The sequence below is a fragment of the Corylus avellana genome, chromosome ca4 (assembly GCF_901000735.1).
Source record: "Corylus avellana chromosome ca4, CavTom2PMs-1.0".
Taxonomy (NCBI): Eukaryota; Viridiplantae; Streptophyta; class Magnoliopsida; order Fagales; family Betulaceae; genus Corylus; species Corylus avellana.
In genome coordinates, this window is record NC_081544.1 from 33507712 (window position 1) to 33531421 (window position 23710).

At 36.7% G+C, this 23710-nt stretch overlaps 2 protein-coding genes across 2 annotated transcripts; one reads left to right on the top strand and one right to left on the bottom strand.

Annotated features, from left to right (window-relative positions):
• The first annotated feature begins 6831 nt into the window (after window positions 1-6831).
• LOC132177388 (threonine--tRNA ligase, mitochondrial 1) lies at window positions 6832-17986 on the top strand. The gene is made up of 20 exons (XM_059589673.1): window positions 6832-7101; window positions 7190-7427; window positions 7547-7606; window positions 8682-8771; window positions 9386-9460; window positions 9582-9710; window positions 9805-9894; window positions 11017-11105; window positions 11182-11278; window positions 11362-11448; window positions 12035-12119; window positions 12827-12921; window positions 13235-13267; window positions 13355-13441; window positions 14745-14837; window positions 15430-15522; window positions 15617-15838; window positions 16422-16493; window positions 16842-16913; window positions 17676-17986. The coding sequence occupies exons 1-20, from the start codon at window positions 6842-6844 to the stop codon at window positions 17769-17771; spliced, it is 2163 nt and encodes a 720-aa protein (XP_059445656.1). The 5' UTR covers window positions 6832-6841; the 3' UTR covers window positions 17772-17986.
• Window positions 17987-21136: 3150 nt separating this feature from the next.
• Window positions 21137-23376, bottom strand: LOC132178834 (protein RICE SALT SENSITIVE 3). The gene is made up of 6 exons (XM_059591399.1): window positions 23090-23376; window positions 22895-22945; window positions 22621-22806; window positions 22397-22502; window positions 22052-22093; window positions 21137-21961 (listed from the first exon to the last, which is right to left on the bottom strand). Exons 1-6 carry the CDS (start codon window positions 23224-23226, stop codon window positions 21455-21457), a joined length of 1029 nt encoding a protein of 342 aa, XP_059447382.1. The 5' UTR covers window positions 23227-23376; the 3' UTR covers window positions 21137-21454.
• Window positions 23377-23710: the final 334 nt, after the last annotated feature.

Below are 23710 nucleotides of genomic sequence, written 5' to 3' on the forward strand. Positions count from 1 at the left end.
AAAAATATAGCTAATCGGATGTGGATGCATTTAAAAATTCATTAGCTAAACTATATAAAAGTGAGTTTTGAGAAGCTAATTTACATAAAAATTTGGCTCTTCCATTGAAAATGCTCTAAGCGGCTAAGCCATTAATTAGAAATTAGTGGATTGCAAATACCCTTCAAAATATTTGGATAAGGGTTTAACATAATATATTGGAAAACAACATTAGCAGCTCAATCGTTAAACTTGGGGATTTTAGGTTGAACTTTATTGTACTAATCACTGGCTTTTGTGATTATTATCCAAGGTGGGATATAGTTAACCAGTCAAACTCACTCACAAGTATGTATTCTAATAATAATGTTTCCCTCACGTGTGAATGTATTATGATCACATCAGTTACACTCCCTATTCAACTATCTTGTCAGAGAATTGTCTTTTTCTTTTTTTCTTTTTTTTTTCCCTTGCACACATCACTTGTGTTGTTATCTATACCACCAGCTTATTGAGAAGTCTCTAGAGTTGTTATGATGTTAACATGTTAAAAGCTTACTTTTTTTAGCTAAACTAACATGTTGGGCTATTTTTGTTTTCTATTTCTATCTTTATATTTTGGTCGTATTTATGTTGCTCTTTGTTGATAAATCATGTTATATTTTTGACAATGTTGTTACCCCCTCAATCACTCTCCAGTGATTTTTGTCTTATCCTAACAAAGGTTTAGGTTAGATGCATAGCTCTTTTGAGAGTCATTCTCTTGTTTGTCTTCTATTTGGGTGTTATTGCTGCATTATGCAGCCGATTTCTTGGCTTTTACCCAAGTTATAGAGGTTCGGATAATTTATGGTTCCTTGAGACCATTTATGCGTCAATTGCCTGTTCGGTTAATTGTTTCGGTTTCACTTTTTCTATTAGCACTATCTTTTACGATTGGGTTTGTTGTTGAGGCGCCCACCTCTTAGTTTGGTGTTATGTTATAATCTGTTTATTATGTTATGAAAGTGCAATATTTATCAAAAAAAAAAAAAACATGTTGGGCTATTGGCTAAGCTAAGTAATGTTCCAATATTCTCACGTGGAGATTTTCTCTCCAACAAAATTCATTAGTTTAGGTTTTTAGAATAAGGCAAAGTACGTATGTTAATTAGTTGAATATATAATACTAAAATTATATTTTTATTCTACAGTTAACCTATAATGTTAACATGACAGTATCAACTAACTCTTATATTATTATTAAAAACAAAAAAATCAAAGTTTGATTAATTGGGACTACTACATTTGTATAAATGGGGCTTGAGATGATAAAAGTGATGCGTTTGTAAAACTTTAGTATGCCAAAAAGTCACAAGTGACAATAAAGTTTTCGTGAGAACAATTTGTCAGTATTGTTTATGTTATTATTTTTAGTTGGTGATGATTGAAGAAACATATACTATAGTGCGTTGTATCAATAAAAATATATTGGTTAATTAGTAGCAATGGATATCACAGATGAATGGGAGTAAGACTAAAATAATTAATAGCAAAGGAATTGAAGTACGGTATGGGCAGTATTTTGCCATTAGTCCTATGCTCTAAATTATGAGACAATTATTGTATATACCACACTTATTGTTAGGAATTTTTTTTTTTTTTTTTGGATATAAGTAGAGTAGTCAAACAATTGCTATGGTGATCCTAATTTTTATTCATATCTTGAGTCGCACGCACGTTCCATGCTGATTGTTGAAATGGGTCTAATTAGGGAGAGACAGAGAGAGAGAACTTTTATATATCGTGATGGTTCAAGATGAGTTTCACATTGAAATTTATTATGTTTTCCAATATATACTATATATAAATCCTCCATATACTTAATAGGCCCTAGGGAGAAAAAAAAAATCATATATATAGTATATACCTCCATGAGTTGGTGCATATATATATATATATACAATGATGTTTGCTTAATCTAGAGTCATGGCTCGTTGAGACTCGTCGTTGATTTCAAATTTATTTTCAATTGAAGGATCGGTCAAACGTACCAAATCATTACTGGCTGTGAAAAATGGGTATAAAACTCAGACTCATGAACATACAGTTTGTCAATAATTAAATAATAATGACTGGTTGATCGATCATATCAAGTCCACGGCTCTCAATAAAGACATGCTAACTTGCTAATTAGTTCTTAATCACGGTACGATTTGTCAGCGTAAGATACAGTTTGCATCACTCGCCTTTAAATGAAGGAAGATCCAAGACACAAATATTACTCCACATATATATGTGTATATATAAACGAAAAAGCAAGAACTTGTCAAAGCTAGGTAAACCAGGCAATATTGAAGCCAAGTTCAAGAATAAAAAAAGAAATCCAAAAGTGGAAAGGATGGAAACCCTAATGAAGAATTACATAGAAGCACAAGTGGGCACATGGATATGTATATATCGGCAGAAACTTGATAAAGTACTGGTAGAAGCAGGCGGTCCCCTAGTTGATGGCTTAGAAAGATCCAGGGGTTCACGAGGGCATTTAAGCACCCATGCCATGTGAGGGATGATAATGACTCTGATAGATGTGTATATCACACAAACATAAAACGACGTATACACGTACATGAACATGAATTAATGCGCAGAGTTTATCGTTCACAGCGTGGTGTTAGCTAATCATATATGTACGTACATCTACATGTGCATGATCGTGGCCTCAGTTAATGCCCACACAAAGGCTCATCGAACAAGATAGCAACTCCACTGTCGACAAGATTTCAATCCCTTTTAAGCTTATTTAGGCTTTTGTTTGGCCGTTTAAAGTTACACCACAAAGTAAATTAGAACTACCACCGTGAGTATCTATTAGTATGTATATTAGTATGTATACATGCATGATTGGATAATCACGCCACAAGTTTTGATGGATGGTATTGAGATAAGTTACAATAACTTAAGAGTTAAAGAATTACAAGAACTCAAGACATAGGAGTTATAAATGATAAATTAACTTTAATATTGTTGTTAATATAAAAATAGAAGAGACTTGTAACGTTCATACTCTTTCTCTATAAATAAGAGTATTGTATACAATCAAAAATATAAATGAAAAATGTAGTTATAAAAAAGTTATAATGTGTGAACGTAGGCCATAGGCCGAACCATCTTTTTTCGCATTTCTCTTCTCTAAATTATAAGTTTTAACGGATGGAATACAAATTATTGTCCAATATATAGCATTTCAATTCTCAATCTTAAATCGGTCCAAATGAGGACACTAGCTAGGTAGGCGATAATCTCTGAGGAATGGCTTGGGCAGGCATATATGCCTGCCAGAGGCTGGCCTAGCTCGTGGATGTGGCCCGTTGGATATTGTGTGGTGATGTTGGGTCAATTTCTTAGGTAGTTTCAAGTGCCGGCGGGGTTATATGCATTGTCTCCTTCGTGGCTGTCACATAAACTACTTTAAGCATGAATCAAAAGCATGCAAGAAGAAAGGTAGATGACTTTTTCATAGGTGCATTATGCATAAAGATTATGATCAACTTGTTTGTAGCCTGCTAGCTTGATGATATGAGGGCCCTATGCTTCAATATTAGCCCACTATGGTCGGTTGCACCCTACACCCCATACTGTGCATGTGGTTTGCCAACTCATTGATCTTGACCATTCATTAGGTTGACGTAGTCGTATATGGTTGTAGCCATCAGAAATTCCATTGTAGGATAATCCAATATTATTCCAAGTTTCTGTTTCTTTGCCCTTTTTTTTTTCTTCCTCCCTTTTCCTTCTTATTTTTTCTCCTTTATTAGGTTCAGTTACTTTACCATTATAAATATTAAGTGCCCAAAAGTCAGCCATATCCATATATATATATATCCGAAGTTAGAAAATCCAATAGACATATAGTACGGTAGCTTTCCCATGCCAATAGGCACTGTCCCTTTTCTTGGTATAGTAATTCATGCCAAAACCCAAAGAACTAGCTCGATCTTAATTGGTTGAGAAGTGTTCTAGGGTTTGGGTAGATATTAATGGAATTTCCAAGCTTGATAGTAAACAAGAGACGAAGAACAAAAAAAGCATGATAATGAAAGAATATACTGTGCACTCTCCTTTTATGGTTGTTTGATTTTCTCTACAGTTTCTTAAATTCTTGCACATCGATCAATATTTGGATATATCTATTGGGTAGGGTTACTGTGTCCAAGAATTACATAATTAATTGAGCAAGCCAAGTTGTTATTATGAAGGGTATTACAGTTTTATTACAAATTTCTTATAAACTGATGTGTTAATTCCCACCGGCCTCTAAAATATGAACTGCTACGTGACAAGACACCTACTTCTTAAAATTTTTTTTTGACATGATTAATAGTGTACAGCCACGTAATCACTATGCACATTCTGTTGTCCCTTTGACACCAAAAATGAAATTAAAACCCCATGTTTTGCGAACAAAAGGGAGAAAGAAATAGATAGGATGGCCTTTATAGAATGTATATATATATATATATATAAACTTTGGTATGTAGAGATCAATGGCCGGATGGCATGGAGGAGTAGTGTACGTACGTGTGTGGGTGTGTGTGATATCAGAATATGTGGTGTAACGGGCGTCATGACGTGGTGGCGTTTGCTTCTTTAATTAGCTGGACCGTGTGGTGGGAACGGAACGCACATGGTTGCACATGTCCATAGCGTTTAGTTTTAAACCACCACCCCCATGCACCCACAGTCCCACACCCTGTTTGGTTTCCAGTACTTGTGATGCCCTAACTGCAAAGTAATTAACACGTCCCCACTTTGCCCTACCATTTTCTCATCAAATGTTCTTCTGATTCATTCTTTTGTCTCCTCACTTATAATCTTTGGCGTATTATAACTCCTCACGAGGTCACCTGGCGTAATAACTATCACGTCAATTTGTAAACACGATAAAGCAGTGTTATATGAATGGTAAAGCAACGGTTTATATTTTAACAACTGATGTGGTAAGTGTTAATTAAACTATCATGCCAATTTGTGAGGTTGTACAGTAGTCCTAGTAACACTTGTGACAATTATAGCTCATGCAATTGAGGTAATTGAATAGAATTTCTTCTCTCCTCTCATTTTCTCTCTTTCTCTTGAGATCAATATTTCCTTATCTTTAAAAATAAAAATTAAAAAACAAAAAGAAGAAGAAGAAGAACTCGATCCTTTTCTTAGGCTGTTTTGTGATTTATTAGTATGATTTTATCGAATGAAAATTTAGTATTATATGTAGCACAACTATATACGAGAAAACATTTTACGGCATTTTCAGTAAAAATCAAGACAAGAAAAGTAGTGGGGCAGGTAAAAAAATTCTAGTTTAATCTATTGGATTTTAATTCGATCTCTACCCTTTCCTACACAATTATTAGGGCACCTGTTTCTGCCCAGAAAAAAGAAGAAGAAGGAAATGAAAAAAAGATTAAGCTTCTTTTTCACATAGAGCTAGTTCAAAATGTAGCAACATTTGAGGGTATCCCCGTGATTTGGGCTTTCTTGGCCTAAAGAAAGGAAGTCGTGGTTCGGGTTTTCTCGACCGGAAGAAAGGAGCCCGTGATTTTCCTTCAATTGGGCCAATTGGCTAACCTTCAATGGTAGCCCATTAAAATGCAGACCAACATTAAGTGGCCGATTTTTCTTCAACACATCAAAATGTTTAAATTTAAATAATGTTATTTACTATATTGCAATATATTGTTATACAATTAGGATGATGTGGTAATGACAATGAGTCTTTGGATCAATACTTGTAAGGAAAAACAAAAAAAACTTAAAAATTTATTTTGATTGCCATGCTATCTCAGTTGTATGCCAATCGTATAAGACTCTACAACATAACATTACCCTTCAAACTTTTGGTCGGAATTCCCTATAAGTAGGGTTGTGGAGTCTACTTGTCGAGACAAGTGGGTCTTGCACCCCGCTTGCAATTCCCATCTCTTTAGGATTATTCGAATTGTAAGTAATTCAAACAACAATCTTTATTCTCTAACTTTGGGGTGAAAGAGGGTGGGTAATTAATACCTAAGGGCTATGTGTTTAGAGGTACAATCACTTTCTCAACCCCTTGTAGATGCATCCAGAAGATGCTTGGAGCACTAGTTGTAGTAGTAGCACTCTATTACAAATATCGGGTAAAACTCACAATTGAAAATCGACTTACAAGGGAAGGGTGCCCAAGAATTTATATACACATGGTCAAGATTAGACTTAACCCATGTGAGATACTAGGATCGTAACATACCACCATGCTTTTGTGGCTGAAGTCCACGGCAGCTCACTCTTTTGACACTAACCCGATGGTAGTCCTTTTTCTTTGGGCGGCTCCACTCATCTATCAATATTTTAATTTAACCCATAGGTCGCCCCCTTTGTGACTTGAACCCCTCGACATGGTGGCTAGCTTTGATACCAAATGATACAAGCCTTGGGTAGAATCCACCCTTAAAAACCAGCTTACAAAGGAAGAATGTCAAAGAGTTTATATACACATAGTCAATATTAAACTTAACTCATGTGGAACACTAAGATTATAACACACTCTTTACAAGATGATTCTCTAGTTAAAAAAGAGCTCAACAAATCGTTGGATATCAAATGGGTAAAGCCAATTTAGGCTCAATGATTCTCCTAGTCCTGATGGTCAGTGCAAAAAGCCAACTTAAAACTACACTCCAAATTGTATGGATGCACAATGGCTTAGGTACAGGTCCAACATCACTAATAAGAAAGCCTCCAAACCTAAAGGAGTCAAAACACAGGCCCATTGGCCCATAGCTTAAATCCCACGCCACGGCTAAAACCTCCCTCTATAACGAAAAAAACCCCAAACGCAGCCCATATGCTATGCGCTAGCCTCAGGCGTGCCCTCTCCTTCCAATTCCGCCGCTCCTCTTCCCCAGCTTCTCTTCCTTTCGCTCATAATCTCTCTCTCCTCCGCCATTTATCTTCGGCGCCTCTACCACTCGCTGCCATGGCCTCCAACCATCCCAAGGACGAGGCCTACCTCAACAAGGTCATCCCAAAGCGCATCCAGCTCTTCGAGTCCATGAAGGCGCGTCAACTAGCTCACCTCCAGTCGCTCTCCGCCGATCCCATCAAGTAAGGAGCAAACCAGACCCTAGTTCCTTCTCTCGGTGACTGACGATTCATTCATGGACTTCGTTTATGTTTTGTGTGCTTTTGTTAGGATTACGTTGCCGGATGGGACTGTGAAGGAGGGAAAGAAGTGGGTGACATCGCCGTTTGACGTGGCGAGAGAGATTTCGAAGAGCCTGGCCGCGAACGCGTTGATTTCTCAGGTGAATGGGGTTCTGTGGGACATGGCGAGGCCCTTGGAGGCCGACTGTGAGCTGAAGCTATTCACATTCGACAGCGACGAAGGCCGCGACACCTTCTGGCATTCCAGCGCGCACATTCTCGGCGAGGTAGCTAGCTTTTTTGTATTGTCTCGTGCATTTGATTCGTTTTAGCTTAGCGAAAAAAAAGACATAGTTTAAATATTTGGCTCAGTGGGAATAGTAAGTGTATTGTTTTGATGGCGCAGTCGCTCGAGCAGGAGTATGGTTGCAAGCTCTGCATTGGGCCATGTACCACAAGGGGAGAGGTAAATTTCCCAGAGTTGGTGTGAATTAACTTGTTATATTAGACAATTTGGTCATTGTTAATTGCTACCATAGCTCTAGCTTTAACTCTTTTCTATGTGATATTATCAGTGATGTTATATTTTGCAATTGTACGAATTTTATCATGTTGGTTTATGTCATTGGTTTGTTTCTGGTTGGTGAGGTATTTTATGTAATTCAGTTTAACGGGGCTTCCCCATTCTAATTGTTGTTAGATTACGCAGTTTTATTGATATTTTCATTGGTGGACTACTTTTATTCATCGAATTGAATCATCCACAAAACTGAGAGATTTTAGAGTTTCTTATTTGACTAGAACTGATGGTGTGGACTTTCAGATCAACATGACTAAGGGAGTGATACTTTTAAGTACTTGCAATCAGAATAGAGTTAAAGGAGGTTAATCATTGCCATGTTATTTTTATTAGTATTCTTTGTTTCTTTCTTGATGATTAGTTATCATGATTTTGTTATTCATTTTGCCCCTTTTAAGTAGGTAGCTTCTTTTATATACTTCTTGTGTACGTGGGGCGCCTTACGCTTTTTATGATATTTTGATTACTTATTAAAAAAAGGTTGTCAGCCATGGTCATACGCTCACCTATAGTTGTTTCTGTGGTGTATACTTGGTGAATGTGCCTTCATTTCGGCTTGTTCTTACCATAAGTGATGATATTGTGAATGAGCTTTTGCCCATGTTGCACTTTTGGTATTTTTTTTAACATATAAACATACTACATTAGATAGCTACATATGATAGTTGAGTACTAGATGCAGCACCGAGGTACTTGTTGAGTAACAAACATCTAATGTTTCTTCTAAAATTTCCAATACTCTTTTTATTGCTCAATTTTGTTCTTATTATAATATATATCTTATTATATATATATTACTTATCAAAAAAAATATATATATATATCTTATTATTTTATATTTGAGATCTTAACATTGAAAAGAATTGTATAGGTTTTGTTTCTCTTGTTTCTTTCTGTAGCTATGTTACATGTATGAAGTGCGAATTAAGCTTCCTTATGAATGGTGAAATGGTACCAACAGGGATTCTATTACGATGCATTTTATGGTGATTTGGGCTTGAACGATGATCACTTCAAGCAAATTCAGTCAGCGGCAATGAAGGCTGTTACGGTAGTGTTCATTATGTTGTCCAAAATATGATGTATACTATATTGTTCTTTTGCTTCTTTTTTTTTCATCAATGTTAATGTGAACTGTTGCTCCTGCTCTTGAATGACGAAAATACCTTACCTATTCTATTCTTGATAAACCTACTGGTACAAGTGAAGAAAGTCGGTTTAAAGTAAAGGGCTTCAAATTATCATCTAGTGGAGCGAGAGGAAAAGTGTTGGATGGAATTAGGTGTGGTTCGCTGTGCATGCCTAGGCCACACCTTTTGGCCTTAGTTATGACAATGCTTTTAATATGGGTTTATCTGTATACATTACTAAATGTTGTAATTTCATTGCAAATGCTGCTTATCAGAAAAAAAAAATGTTAGAAATGCCAAACACCTTTCAAAAACAATAATCTGGCTGTATTTTTGTATAATGAAATACGTAAGTAATCTACATCGCAGGTGGGTTGCCTCTTGGTTTAGTTAGACTTTTTCCATCATTGATGAACTGTAGACCTGTCTCCTCTCACCAGTGCCTCACACACATGCCATTGGACCTTTCTCTCTCTGCTTGTTAAGAAGCATTTCATTGATGACAGTAAATCATGTGGTCTTTTTAATTTTTCAGGAAAAACAGCCTTTTGAGCGCATTGAAGTATCAAAGGACGAGGCACTTGAAATGTTTTCTGACAATAATTTCAAGGTGAGTAAAACTGTCTAATTTTGCCTCTTAAAAAACCATATGATTCTCAAGTACTGTTCATATTTTCATTGCATAATTATACAGTTCTAACATGCATTGTTTTTCCAACTACTTTTTTCAGATCGAAATCATCAATGATTTGCCTGCCGACAAGACAATCACAGTTTACAGATGTGGCCCCTTGGTTGACTTGTGTCGTGGACCCCATATACCAAACACATCCTTTGTCAAAGCATTTGCTTGTTTGAAGGTGATGTGTTTTATGATGTGTAACTGCTTAGCTTATAGATATATACAGGCTTTATTTATTATGCATACTTAAACCTATTATTTTGTGATTCCAGGCTTCATCAGCTTACTGGAGGGGGAATAAAGACCGCGAGAGTTTACAAAGAGTTTATGGAATATCTTATCCTGATAAAAAACGTCTTCAGGTGGATTTCTTTTTTCAGCCCCCTAATAAAATGTTTATTTTTTTCCCATTGTCCTGTGAGTCATATAAGCTGGCTTTGGCTAGGCTGCTGAGTGTGTTTTTGTCTTTTGCTTTTGTTCAATTTGAAATTGTATGATATGTTAAAGGCCTTTCAGTTTTCAAGTTGAAGGTATTCAAGAAATGATGTTCACAGTTTGGATGTCTAACATTTTATATCTATTATGTTGTCAATTTAATATGAAAGCTTCTATTTGTACGTGCTTTTGTTTGATAGTATTACCATCACTTGGTGGCCCCTGGAGTGTATGCAGGCAAGCAGATGTACCTTCACATATGCAAAGGATTAAAAGTTCCTTATAGACACCCCTGCATTAGATGATCGCATCATGTACATTGTGCACATGTTTGAGAAGTCAATGTAATCAAGAAATAGGAATTCCTTTGTTGCACCATGTTGGATATATGAAAAAAGTGAATACTTTACTGAACCAACAAAGATTTGCATGCATGGTAAAAAAAGTTCCTCTTTTTCTTTAAACTGAAACTCCATTGTTTATGCTACCCCCTCTTTTTTTTTTCTTTTTTTTTAAATTCTCCAAGATTGACTTTGATGGCTCAAATATCTCAGGCGAGAATTTTTCTTTGAAAAGCTCCACACCCCCTCCCCCGTGGATAATTAATAAAGGTAATTAAAAGCCAAAAAAAAACCTTTTTTTTTTTTTTTTAATGAAAAAAATCTAGAGCTGTTTGCTCATGAAAATGAGTGGTTGGCTAGGTTTCCGGTAGTATGGGATGTGTTATCAAGCTATGTGGACTGAAACCTGATGAACTAAACAAAATTCAATTGCATCTGGTGATACACCTCATTTGGCATAGTATTGTGTGAAGGAATATTGTGAAGCGTGGAGACTTCCACATCTTTCTTAAAATAAAGTAGCCTGTTTTTAAATCAATATACTGTTCTATGCTACCATGGATAATAAGTCAGAAGGCTAGTAGGGTAATTAATATATTTAGGATGAGTTTTTGTATCAAGATGGTAGAAGTGGCATTAACGAGATATGATGTGCTTATTGTTCCGAATAATGCAAGTTTTTTTTCTAAACATTAATCTTCTGTGCAGGAATACATCAACCATCTGGAAGAAGCAAAGAAATATGACCATAGATTGGTGGGTACAAAACAAGAGCTTTTCTTTTGTCACCCACTAAGGTACACTACGGCTTACTATTCTTAGTTTTGTGTTTCGTGGTCATGATTGCTCATGATAATCTTTTGTGAATGTCAGTCCAGGGAGTTGGTTCTTCCTTCCGCATGGGGCTAGGATATACAACAAATTAATGGACTTTATACGTAGTCAATATAGGGAGCGAGGTTACCAAGAGGTTGATAGTCAATGATTAGGGTGTTGTGTTGTCATGATATTTAAGAATTGTAAATGTGCACCTAACTTACTTGACTTTGGCAGGTTTTGTCGCCAAATATGTACAATATGCAACTTTGGGAAACATCTGGTCACGCTGCAAATTACAAGGAGAATATGTTTGTATTTGAGGTGTGGTTTGTATTATGTTGTGCAGCAATAGTTTTGATAATAAAACCTTCATATCTCTGTTTTATTATGAAGGAAACCAAGTATGGAGGATCAAGAATAGGGAAGCAAAAACTAGTGGGCTCAATTGAATATTAAGGATTTATGCAGGCACAATGCACAATGATGATGAATAGCAATTTGGTTATGAATATTTATATATGCACACACACTCACCCACATATATAAAGTAGTCTGGCCACCTAAAGTTGTCTGAACCAATAACATTTTTGAGAAGTATTTTGGCTATAGTGATAAACATATGTTCTTGTCAAGTAGTATCGTCTTTTGAAAGAGCGGATATATGTGGTGACATTGGAACTAAAAGATGTGACATTGATATTGAAAATATCATACATCGTATTTGTTGGAGTTGATTGAAAATTTACTAATTGGAAAGAGTATGAACGATTGTTTTCATAAGACACGGTTGTGTTCACAATTTTTTTCTTATTTAACACATTCTGGTAGAGTGCTTGATTGAGAAAGGATATTATAGGTGATCATATCCCGTGTTCTTTGACATCATGATATTTTGTTACTCTCACAGGTAGAAAAACAAGAGTTTGGACTGAAACCAATGAATTGCCCTGGGCACTGTTTAATGTTTCAACATAGAGTTCGTTCATATAGAGGTGAGTTCATTGGCACAGATATTATTCTCTAGAATAGCATCTTATATTTATTTTTGCACTTGGACACTTTGTCTAAAACAGAGTACCATCCCATTATAGATTCTGTTGAGCTTCGAGTTTAAATTTTGTCATTGAAACAGTCATGGCCAATGACATATAATTCGGTCATCTTGAGTTGTAGAAAGACTAAGTACGAGTATATCAGTACTTGAGAATATTGCTGATCACTCTATAAACTTTAAACAAGTTCAATTTTGTTATGTGTGGTGTACTATATATGCATGATGAGTTTAGTCGTAAAGACTGATTTTAGAACCAGCTTACCTTAAGGTGAGCCTTAAAGCTACTAGAATTATGAATCTATGATCCTTCTGTTTTATGTCATGTTACTATGTATTGTGAATCTATGATCCTTCTGTTTTATGTCATGTTACTATGTGTGAAGGGATTATGGTACTGTATGTGGTTGGTACTTAAGTTTCTTGCATATGATTAGCCTTATGAATTTTGGTTGGTAATGAGATTTCTTTAACATAAATTACATTATATTATTATTTTTTTAAGTATATAGCCTCTGAAAAAGCATGGGTACCAGTTGTTCCTTGAAAATATTATCTTATTTTCTTCTCTTTATAAGCCCCATCCATTTGGCAGTGACATCTTCTTTGCACATTAATCATCCTGAGTGTTTTTGATTTGTTTTGCAGAACTTCCTCTTCGACTTGCCGATTTTGGAGTTTTGCACCGCAATGAAGCAAGTGGTGCACTCACTGGATTGACTCGTGTCAGGAGATTTCAGCAGGTACCATCTTAGATGTGGTTGTTACTAATAATTGTATTTTTGGTTATAAATACATAAGGACTGGTTGGGCTTTTTGTACCATCTCTCTTGTTCTTTTTAATTTTTGTTAACTAGGGTTCCCATGCCAAACATATAACTTTTTTCTTCTATGGGCTTGAAGTGACATAGCCCAACCAGAACTTAACGTTTAGTGGACATAGTCAATTACTCTAGTGGAATCTTTTTTATTAGTAATTTATATTTTTGATCACTGCTTGAGTTGACTGGTAAAAGTTACCTTCTCTTTACAAATTTTAGTTCAATCTTGGTACAGGATGATGCTCATATCTTCTGCAGGGAGTCCCAGGTGACTTGAATTTAATTGACTTTGGTAGACCTGTCAAATCTCTTTTTGCCGCCTATGCCTGTTATTTTAATGTGCTTCATTTCACAGATAAAAGATGAAGTACGCGGTGTCTTAGAATTCATCACATATGTGTATAATATATTTGGATTCACTTTTGACTTGAAGCTATCAACGGTATGTTCTTTGCTTCTTAATTCTGCTTAAGATATTGAACCTATTGATTGACAATGCTATGAACTAGAATTTAATTTGCTGCTGCTAATAACCACTTGATTAGCAGCTTGGTCTCTTATTAGTTGTGGTTTGAATTGCAGTACCGATTTTTATAACATAAACTTGTGAAGTTACAAGATCCTATGTAGTTTCTGTTGTGGTTTTCAAAATGGAAGTTGGAGTTGCTTGTCCGGGATCAGCGTCACACGATGCTTCTGCATGCTTGGCTAGCCATCACAGCTAGTGGGATTGTGGTTCGTTTGGTGATGCTGTAGGCTAGTTTATGTTATGGCATGTGAGTGGTGGTGGGGTTGTATGCTTGGCAGGATCTGTGCTTGTGCATTGAACTGTTGGGTGTGCTTCCCCTCATTGTTGCTCCAAGCATGGTCCACACCTTGGGCGGTTTGGGGTTTCTTGTGTTGCGTACCTGTTTCAATGTAATTCATCCCTTTTGTTGACCCTTTTCTTTGCCAGCCTCCATTGGGTGCTGACAAGACCTTAAAAACTTGTCCGTGTCCTAACATGCAGGCCATGTCTTGTCGCGTGGTTGTCATGGACCATGTGGGCATTTTTGTGCTTGTTAATTAATCTTTTCTCAATAACCAAGTTCCTGGTGGATGCAACGATCTTATTGATTTTGCAAAGCTTATAATATTAAAAATGATTTATTACTAATTAAAGAGAACAATTTTCTTTACATGATCAAAATTACTCTCATAAACTTGTAAATCAACACAAATTTATTTAAAGCAGAAGCATAATATTGCTTGTTGAGTTACAGCTAATTTCTTCCACACATGGAGACTTAAAAATTTAAAGGGCATTATTTTAGGAGGAGCTTTATACTATTTACTACTTGCACTGAATTATTAAGGAACTAGATGGAGATTGTGTATCAAGGATGGTTCTTGTGTTTCTGTGGAGCAGCGCCATTAATTTGACCTTTTTGTTGAATACCTCTTCTCCATTTGTTATTTTTAAAAGTTTCTATGCCCATGATTTTTTTTTTCAATTGATCATTACAAGTTCTTGGTTTCACCTGTAAAGTTGGATATGTATTGTTCATTGGTGTGGAATACAGCATCTCTTGGTTTAATTGTATATGATGCTTTATGTGTTGGGTGTTGGATATGGCATCTGTGTACTTTGTTCCATATACTCCTTCAACACTCTTTTCCTACGAGTGTGCATGTGTGTGTGTATAGTGAAGTTTTGACATTTTATATCATGTTACACAATATCTCTATCTGTATTGATATTGTAGAGGCCTGAGAAATACTTAGGCGAGTTGGCTACGTGGGAGAAAGCCGAGGCTGCTCTTGCAGAAGCATTGGACGAGTCTGGGAAGCCCTGGCAGGTAATAATCCTCCTTAGCTTTAACTGCAGCTAAACATGTAGCGGCTCTTATTTTTTATGCTTTCAATAGACTACACGAGTCTGGCATTGAAGAAATATATACAATTCTCATTCTGCTTGAGCCAGGCTTTAGCTTCTGTTTGTGTTTGTGTTTGAAAAAGCTTTGCCCCAAAATGGATTTGAAACTTTTGGTCATGCTTGAGTCAGCCCTAAGTAAAAGAATGTGTAGCTGGAAAATGTTGATCAATTTTATGTTTTTAACATTCCTCTAACCTTTTTAATAAAAGTTATGATGCGATACTGTGACAATCAAAATTCTAAAAAAAGTGTAGTGATTTCAGAGGGTCCTCTATCAATTGGACTGCTTGAACCTATTGGGTTTGATCCATTAGAGAAAAGGGGGCTATTAGAGTTATTTTAATTTTCCCATTGTATATTGCCTTCTCTGTTTAAGAATAGAAGATAAAAACTTCCATGTTTGGTAGAATATCTAATCTGTTACTAGTAGATGTTGGTTATATTAAGTTGATCCTTGTTTTGAGCAGTATTCTATGCATCTCCCTGTTCTCTCAATCAATGCTTATGATGTACAGATAAATGAAGGGGATGGTGCATTTTATGGACCAAAGATAGATATCAGTGTATCTGATGCATTAAATAGGAAATTCCAGTGTGCAACATTACAGGTTTGCAGTGTTCACTTTTATATGGGTTATGCCTTTCTGCTACTATGTTGGAATGCCGAATTAGCACTTAATAGATCAATGCTTGTGGTTGCAGCTTGATTTCCAGCTTCCTGCTCGTTTTGAATTATATTACTCAGCAGAGGATGAAGCAAAGAGGGAGACACCTGTTATGATACACAGAGCCATTCTAGGGTCTGTTGAGCGAATGTTTGCTATTCTGTTGGAGCACTATAAAGGGAAATGGCCCTTCTGGCTTAGTCCACGCCAAGCAATTGTTTGCCCAGTGTCGGAGAAATCTCAGCCATATGCACTAATGGTAGTTTTGCTGTGTGCTTTTCAGCAGTCATTATTTTTGTCTTGTGCTTAAATATACAGCTGCAAGCTATCCGAGTTGTGCGTAGTAGTTGGTAGTTCAAGCTCGACTTGTAATCTTAGGTTGATATTTTATGGATTTGAATGGGCTTATCTCATGTCAAACTTGAGTTGCTCGAACTTCAAGGTTAAAGGTCCAGTTGAGTCAAGCAGTACATTGCTTGAGAATTGGCTCATATATAATAAAGACAAGCAGTACGTTGCTGGATTATATGGATTAGTGAATATCTAGGCTTTGTTTTCTGTTTTTTGGAGATCTTTAAATAGGCATTTGTTATAGATTTCCTAGGTCTTTTAGCAGTGTTGTTGATTATTTATTGCTTATTAGTGTACCGTGATGCATCCACACGCCATAGGGGAATAACTGTCAGAAACACTTGCTACTTCAATAGTTGGGGCAGTAATGATTGACCATTTATAGTTGTGACCTGTTCACATGCTCTAGTAAGATATGCTCTTATGTATAAACTAATTGAGGCTCTTTTCTTTTTTCTCAATGCTTTTTTTTTTTTTTTGCATTCTTGTAGGTGCAAGATCAGATATTTAAAGCTGGTTATTATGTTGACGTGGATACTACTGATAGAAAGATCCAGAAAAAGGTGCATTCATAATTCCTATCTTGCATGTTTTATTTATTGTATATATCCAATAACTGATTTGCTTGTAATGGTGTTTGCGTAGTTATAAAGGAGATATAAGATGCCCCATGCTCAAATTATTCTGGTGCATCGTAGCTTTTTTTTTTTTTTTTTTTTTTTTTTTTTAATTAAAAAAAGAGAGATAATATCCATTTTTAACTCCCTCTCTTTCCCTCTTCGTAGATTCTCTATTGTGGTTTTGAGTCCCCTGCCCCCTCTCCTCCCCTCCCCTCCCGTTCATAATTTGCTTCTACTTTGGAATGATGGTAAAAGTAAGAATCATTTACTGATAGTTTTAGCTTCCTGCAGGTGAGGGAAGCCCAGTTGGCGCAGTACAACTATATATTGGTTGTTGGGGAGGAAGAAGCCAAAACTGGAGAGGTTCTACCTATACGCTAATTTTATAAAATTCTTGTTTGTTCATGTGCTCAATAGACAGTTGATTATAAAAGGTTTGGCTATGAAAATTAGGTCCATGTACCATGTTGGTGCATGCATATGCGTGGATGGAAACCAGCTTCTCATGTGAATTGTCCCTCAAGTGTTGTCTGTTTGGGTTTTAAGACTTGTTAACGTAATAAATGCTGTGAATATGAAGTGTCTGTCATATATGATCTTCCAAAGTTTTTTGAAAGCTGACCTTAATGTGTTCCAAATAAATCGATATGTAAAGTACTTCTCACCTAAATTGGCATGCCAATGATGACTTGTATGCTGATATGGATATGTTTTGATGAACTTGAAAGAAAAAAGTTACGTTTGAAAGCATTCAAGAATTTTATATTAATTTTGATTAATACAAGTAGAGCAAAAGGAAGTTGTCAGAATTCTATTATGTGAGCACCTTGTTTATGTGATAGAGATTGATTTAATTTTCAACTCAAAGACAAGATATGCAAAACGAAATGGGGATGAGTTCTCACTTTGTAGAGAACTGTTGTTTTGTTATGTTGTTGTTGTTTTTTTTTTTTTTTTTTCTAGGTCTGCAAATGCATAGGCTACTATGCCCAATAGGTAGCTCAAATTTTACCAATACTGACATGGGTTACTAACATGCTCTCTCTCTCTCTCTCTCTCAATCTATTTTTATTGATGATGCTTTCCACGGGTTGAAATTTAATCCTCGAGTGCTTATTGTTCCAGGTGAGTGTACGAGTGAGAGACTTGGCAGATCATTCAGTACAGAGCATTGAGAGCCTACTGAAGCTTTTTGAGGAAGAAATTGCAGCATTCCACTAGGCTTTTGTTTACTTGTGATATTAACAGTTACATTTCACTCATTCTTATCAGAACAATACCGGTGCCCTTGTGCTTTGATTTACATCCTGTTGATTAGTATCATTCTTCCTTTGGGCTTTTGTCTCTCCGTTAAAAGGACTGGAGTTTATTTAATTCTTGATTTTCTATTATTTATTCCCAAAAAAGAAGAAAAGATGGTGTCCTTCTCTGTTTAATGTCTGTGTTCTAATTGTTTCTCGTGTCTTGGTAGCTGTGCTAACAATTTGTCCAGCTCTTTTTTCTTCTTTCTAAGGCAAGCTAGCCGACAATAACAACATTCTCAAAGCAGAGGAGTTATGCAGCGAAGGCAATGTCGCATCCGTTTATCGCAGTGGATGTCACATACTGTGAATAGTTGTGGTGTATATTCGCTTCATACGAGTGGAGAGAAGTTGTGTAAGTTGATTCTAGAAATTGGAGTCATCGCCCCAAGTGTGGAGATGCCATGAGTTGAGGCCCTATTGATATCCAAAGAATTTCATGTTTTGCTTTACTGGATAATATTCAAACCCAAATCTACCTCAATCTTTACCCAAGTCAAGCTTGCATAAAACGCATGTCATTCCATCAGCTATTTTTCATTCAAAAAGATTTTTCAAGACTGCACTCGTAAAGGTCACGTAGAGTAAAACTAGAACATGCCCTACTCTTCTTTTTCCCCAAATTGGCTTTATGGGATATTTTACCTACTTTTTATTTCTCCGTAATAATTAAAGTAATGCTATATTACTATGCTCGAGCGGCGGCATTCCCAGTTCCCCATTGAATATATATGTTTTTTAGGAGCCGTTTGGTTTGCGGAATAGGCCATTGGAATAGAATGGCTATTACTATGAAATAATCATTCTTTTGTTTGGTAGAGGTTTATTTCTAGGAATAGTTATTCTCATAGGAATAATTAATGTCATACACACAAGAATAACTATTTCTCTAAAAAATGAGTGGAATAGCTATTCTTTAAGGAATGAAATAGTTTTTCAAAAAAACCCCTTATTATTTTTTATTTTATTTTAACCCTAATTTTTTTTATTATTAAAAAAAAGGGAAAACCTAGAATTTAAGGGGTGGCGGGCCACTCACTGGCTGGACCTAGTGATGGTCACACCACCTCCAAAACACCTTGAAGTGGACCCCCGAGGGTGACGCGACCACCCCCGGTGGATTTGGGGGTGGCCAAGGCCTCCCCCACAGCGTTTAGGGGGTGGCCAGGCCACCCTCTATGAGCCTCGGCCACCCCCAGGTCATGCCAGGGGTGGTCAGTCACTCCAATTTGGTTGCTGGCCACTCCAGCAATTCCAGGTTCCCCCCTCCTTTTTTTTTTATTTTAAGAAGAGTGAGGTTTTTGGTAATTTTGGTTTAACTCCAATTACAATACATATGTTGTTATTAAACTAAGGACTATGAATAATTATTCTATTCCACTTTCCTCTATTTCTGGTAATAACTATTATGTTTTTTAACAGAGTACTCAATTTGCGAACAAAACGAGGCCTTGGTGTTAATTTGCACATTGAACCTACATAAAGGGTTTGCTAGTTAATGAAATTTATGCAGCATGAACATGTAAGAACGTGTGTCCATTAATGAGAATTGGACAATTCTCTTTGGGCGAGCTAAAAAGGATAATGTCATAATGATAGTTTCCGATCGACTCTACCTTCACTCCTTCAGGGTAAGACACGTACTAGTGCACTAGTTATAAAGTAGGTTACCATGTACAAGGAATCAGTAATAACTAATAGGGTTAAATACTAAATAACTCTTAGGGGTTTCACTTAATTTTTTTTTTCCTAGGGTTTATTTTCTATCATAGGAGGTCCTTCTGATTTTAATAAAAGACCAAATTCATTCTCCCGTCCATTGATCGTTAGTTGATCTAACGGAACTTCACGTGGACCAATTAGAAGCTGTCATTTGGCATAAGTGGCCAAGTCATTAATTATCAAAACCAGAAGGACCTTCTGTGATAAAAAGTAAATCCTAAGGAGAAAAAAAAATTAAGTGAAACTCCAGGGGATTATTTAGTATTTAACCCTAACTAATAATTCTTCAATGATGATAATCTTGTGCCAGACTATAGCCTAATAATATCCAATTTTTTTTTTTTTTAAGCTTCACAAATTTGCAATTACTTTGGTTAGTGTTTGGTTTTGGTTTTAGTTTAGCAATTTTAAAACGTATAATTTAAGAAAAAGCTAATTTTAAAATATCTCAGCCAGTTGGTAGAGCATTGGGCTTTTAACCTAATGGTCACAAGTTCAAATCCTGCTATACCCAAACCTACCTTACACTATACTATTAGTAAGGATGCGTAGTAGCGTTCAAAGATCACTCTTTGGCCTTTAGACTCGCTTCAGCGACTTCGCCCTTTAAGTGACAAGGGGGGTTGAGGTAAGGAGTAGTATAAGAATGGCTCGGTCATCAATAGGCCTCTCCTTATTCATTCTATAGGGTGGGGCTGCAGACCAACAATTCAGCAAAAGGGCTTAAAAGCTCCTTTATCAAACCTTCCCCTTTCTCTAAGAATAGGGTAAGCATCAAAACCCAGCAAATCCAACCTATACCAAGAGCTCTTTTCAGCCCCTACTCCTAGCAAGTGAAAGTTGCTGGCGGGCCCTGTCAATCGGCTTGCCAATCAATTGACCCGCTTTCTTGAGTCAACAGAGGAACTACCCCTATTCCGACTTTTATTTCGTGACCGGAACAGGGGGATACACGTTACATCACGATTTTGAATCAGAAGAGAGATTTCAAGAAATGGCGGATAGATTCACTCTATCAATAATCGAGCCAGATCTGGCGTATTATAAGGGATTTTTCTATTGATTCCTGCAGATTGGATCAAAAACAATTCTTGAATGAGGTATTCAACTCCAAGGATGAATTGAAAAAGAAAGATTTATTGGTTCTACCTCCTATTTTTTATGAAGAGAATGAATTCTTTTATCAAAGGATCAGAAAAAAATGGGTCTGGACCTCCTGCAGGAATGATTTGGAAGATCCAAAACCCAAAATAGTGGTATTTGGCTGCGCACATCAACAAGAGTGCAGGAGAATGCGCGCAATCTCGAGAGCAGTACCAACAAGGCAGCCTTAGGATGAGAAATATGAAAGTCTTTGAGCAATGAAAAAAGCCATATTAACTCACAACAAGTGGAAGCGATTGCTCTATATTCTTCCTCAGCAAAGATCTTGAAACCGTTTGTTACTTCTTCGACTTCCAAGAAATCAGAGAATCACCAATGAAAATACAAAAAGCAAAGCAAGAGTTGCTGATGTGTGCAGCCAACTCAAGTTTGAGTTTGAGTTGGCTGAGAAAATACAACTAATAAAAATAAAATTATTAAAAACTCAATTAACCGTTTAGTAAATCCATAAAATAGTAAATCCTCCCGTTCCTCTCTCTCTCACGCACGCTTGCAGCCGCACATATATAGGCAGACATAAAAACAAACAAGGCAATGCTCGTATACAAAGAAGGGGAGGATTCTTAGGAAAGCTAAGCTTAGGGTAGTAGTAGTAGTAGAAAAAGATACACCCATATGAAGAAGACAATTAATGCTGATCCAAACTAATTAAGGTTTGCTAACAACGTTAGAAATCAATCTACTAAAATCAAGTAGCTAGCTAGTAACACCTAATAATCATTCTTGGTTCGGATGGAAATGATGTTGATGATGATGACGATACGCCGACATGGAAGTGCTGCTCTCACCCACATCGAGCACAGGCCTATATACCTCCTGATGATCATCAGTTTCCTCCTTGGCAACTTTCTCCATTCCCATAAATTCCAATGCCCTCTGCGACGACATAAACTGTGATTGTGGTGGCGTAGTGGGCGGCACAACAGAGGGAAGCTTTGAGAGAAGAGCTTCAAGGCTGCTCATGGAAGGCGTGACTCTCAGAGGTTGGTTGTATTGCTCATAGAATTCAGGTGGGGCGCCGGGTGCAAGGGTGCCTTGGAAATGCCACGCGTCTGGGCTACACGGGTATGCGGAGGAGGATGGGTGGGGTAAAAGCACGCCTGGGATGCTTTCAATGTAGCTGAATTTCTTTCTTAGTAGAACCACGTAGCTCAGGTCTTCAATCACCTTGTGAATGCTTCCTAACTGAACAACACCTTCTCTAACTGCAATCAGGGCTATGGTCTGCAAGATTATTTGAATCAAACCCCAAGAGAGTAGGTGTAGGTCAACCTTAAAATTTCATGTCTGTTTGGTTTTAAAATGCACTAGTACCTTTATACCAGACTGGAACTGAGCTTCCCATGTCCTAGGGTGCTGTAAAAAACACAGGAAAATAGAACAAACATATATGGTTGGAAAAGACTGATTTTACTGGATCGAAGTAAAAACGTAAACATGAAACTACAAACTTAAGTAACACGGTTGTCTCCTGTTGTAACAAGTACTTGTCCTCGTGTCTCAAGGATTAGTACCCTTTGAGTCCAAATAATTTTTTAGAGTCACGCTCCCCGGCAAAGGTCCAAACTTTATCCGAATCATGTGGAGGAGGCGTTTTGCATGATGTCCCGAGAATCTAGCTAGTTCCGGTTATAAAAAAGAAAAAAGAAAAAAGCTTACTGAATCCGCGGAGTTGTGCCATGCTGACAAGAAGTTGATTTCTTGGTCATTTGGTTCTTTGTATATCCACTTATGACTATGATCTGCAGCCACTTTTCCTATCAAACTGTTCCATGGGACAAAATCAACTTGCATTTTTTTTTTTTTTTTTTTTTTAAATGGTGTTTAGGGCTACTTGAATATTCCAACTGTAAAAGAAAATGAGAAATATATATAGTTGTTACCCTTCTCCATAGTTGTAGATCTCATGGGACATCTTGAAAAAGAGCTCTGGTTGCAGTCCTTGGTAGTGTTGGAACTCACAGTTGCCGTAGACTGAAGAAGAGGCAGCAGGTGGACAATCCCCCGAATTTATCTCAGCTGCTGATGACGCAGCGAAGTTGCAGAAACCGTCTTCCCAGACCAATATCCTGACAGGTTAGCATATTATATATATTGATACCCAAGATTCAATATTCAAACACACTTTTTGCTTGGAAGCTAATTAAGGAAAAATACCAGTTTCTCCTGTTTCCTCTTGACCTGTCATATGCTCCTTGACCATCCCATCTGTTGTAAAAAACATATCAAATCATTAACGGATGCATATATATACAATATGGGGGTGATTGCATGTTTGCAAACATATATATATATATATATATATATATATATATATATATATATATATATATATATATATATTCTCCTCACTTGGGTGGGGGGTAATTTCTGGGTAGGATCCTCCAGAAGACTGCATAAACCCACTGAGAATTTTCATGAATGCACAAACTTCTCAGGGTGTGTTGAAGGAGATGAGTAACAGCTAATGGGCTGAGATGTTCTTCCATCGACCTCTCTTAATTTCCTCTCCTTTATTTGCTCCTCCCTCTCTCTCTCTTTATATATATATCTATATATATTTTTTTAGGAGAAAGAAACTCTCCTCCTTTGCTGACACGTCATTATAATTATATATTGATATTTTTTTTAATATAATAAGCCTATCAACTAGCTAGGAAATCTCACATTTCTCTCTCTCTCTCTCTCTCTCTCTCTCTCTGCGTGTGTGTATGTGTTTGGAAGAGAAGTGAATTATATCCTGCTTTAAATTTTACCAAATTGATTGCATTTAGGCCCCACACTTTTCCCTCTTCCCGATTCCCAACGGTTTCTTTTTCAATCCTCCATTCAATACATTTTTTTCTCTCCCAACCTCATCATCCCAATTATGAATTATCGAAAGAGAGAGAGAGAGAGAGAGGACCAATTAAAACCTTATTATTCTGAGCCTACATCATGAGTATTGAGTAGCCAGCTCTATTTCTTTGATGA

What these genes read in the sequence shown, in the direction of transcription:
- LOC132177388 (XM_059589673.1), top strand. Translation starts at nt 6,842, where the DNA reads ATGCTATGCGCTAGCCTCAGGCGTGCCCTCTCCTTCCAATTCCGCCGC. An exon ending in AAGCATTTGCTTGTTTGAAG is followed by an intron (nt 9,711 to 9,804) that starts GTGATGTGTTTT and finishes TTGTGATTCCAG; the next exon opens with GCTTCATCAGCTTACTGGAG. An exon ending in TCTTCTGCAGGGAGTCCCAG is followed by an intron (nt 13,268 to 13,354) that starts GTGACTTGAATT and finishes TTCATTTCACAG; the next exon opens with ATAAAAGATGAAGTACGCGG.
- LOC132178834 (XM_059591399.1), bottom strand. Translation starts at nt 23,226, where the DNA reads ATGGAAGAACATCTCAGCCCATTAGCTGTTACTCATCTCCTTCAACAC. An exon ending in AGAAATTACCCCCCACCCAA is followed by an intron (nt 22,946 to 23,089) that starts GTGAGGAGAATA and finishes TTTTTACAACAG; the next exon opens with ATGGGATGGTCAAGGAGCAT. An exon ending in AGAGGAAACAGGAGAAACTG is followed by an intron (nt 22,807 to 22,894) that starts GTATTTTTCCTT and finishes CTAACCTGTCAG; the next exon opens with GATATTGGTCTGGGAAGACG.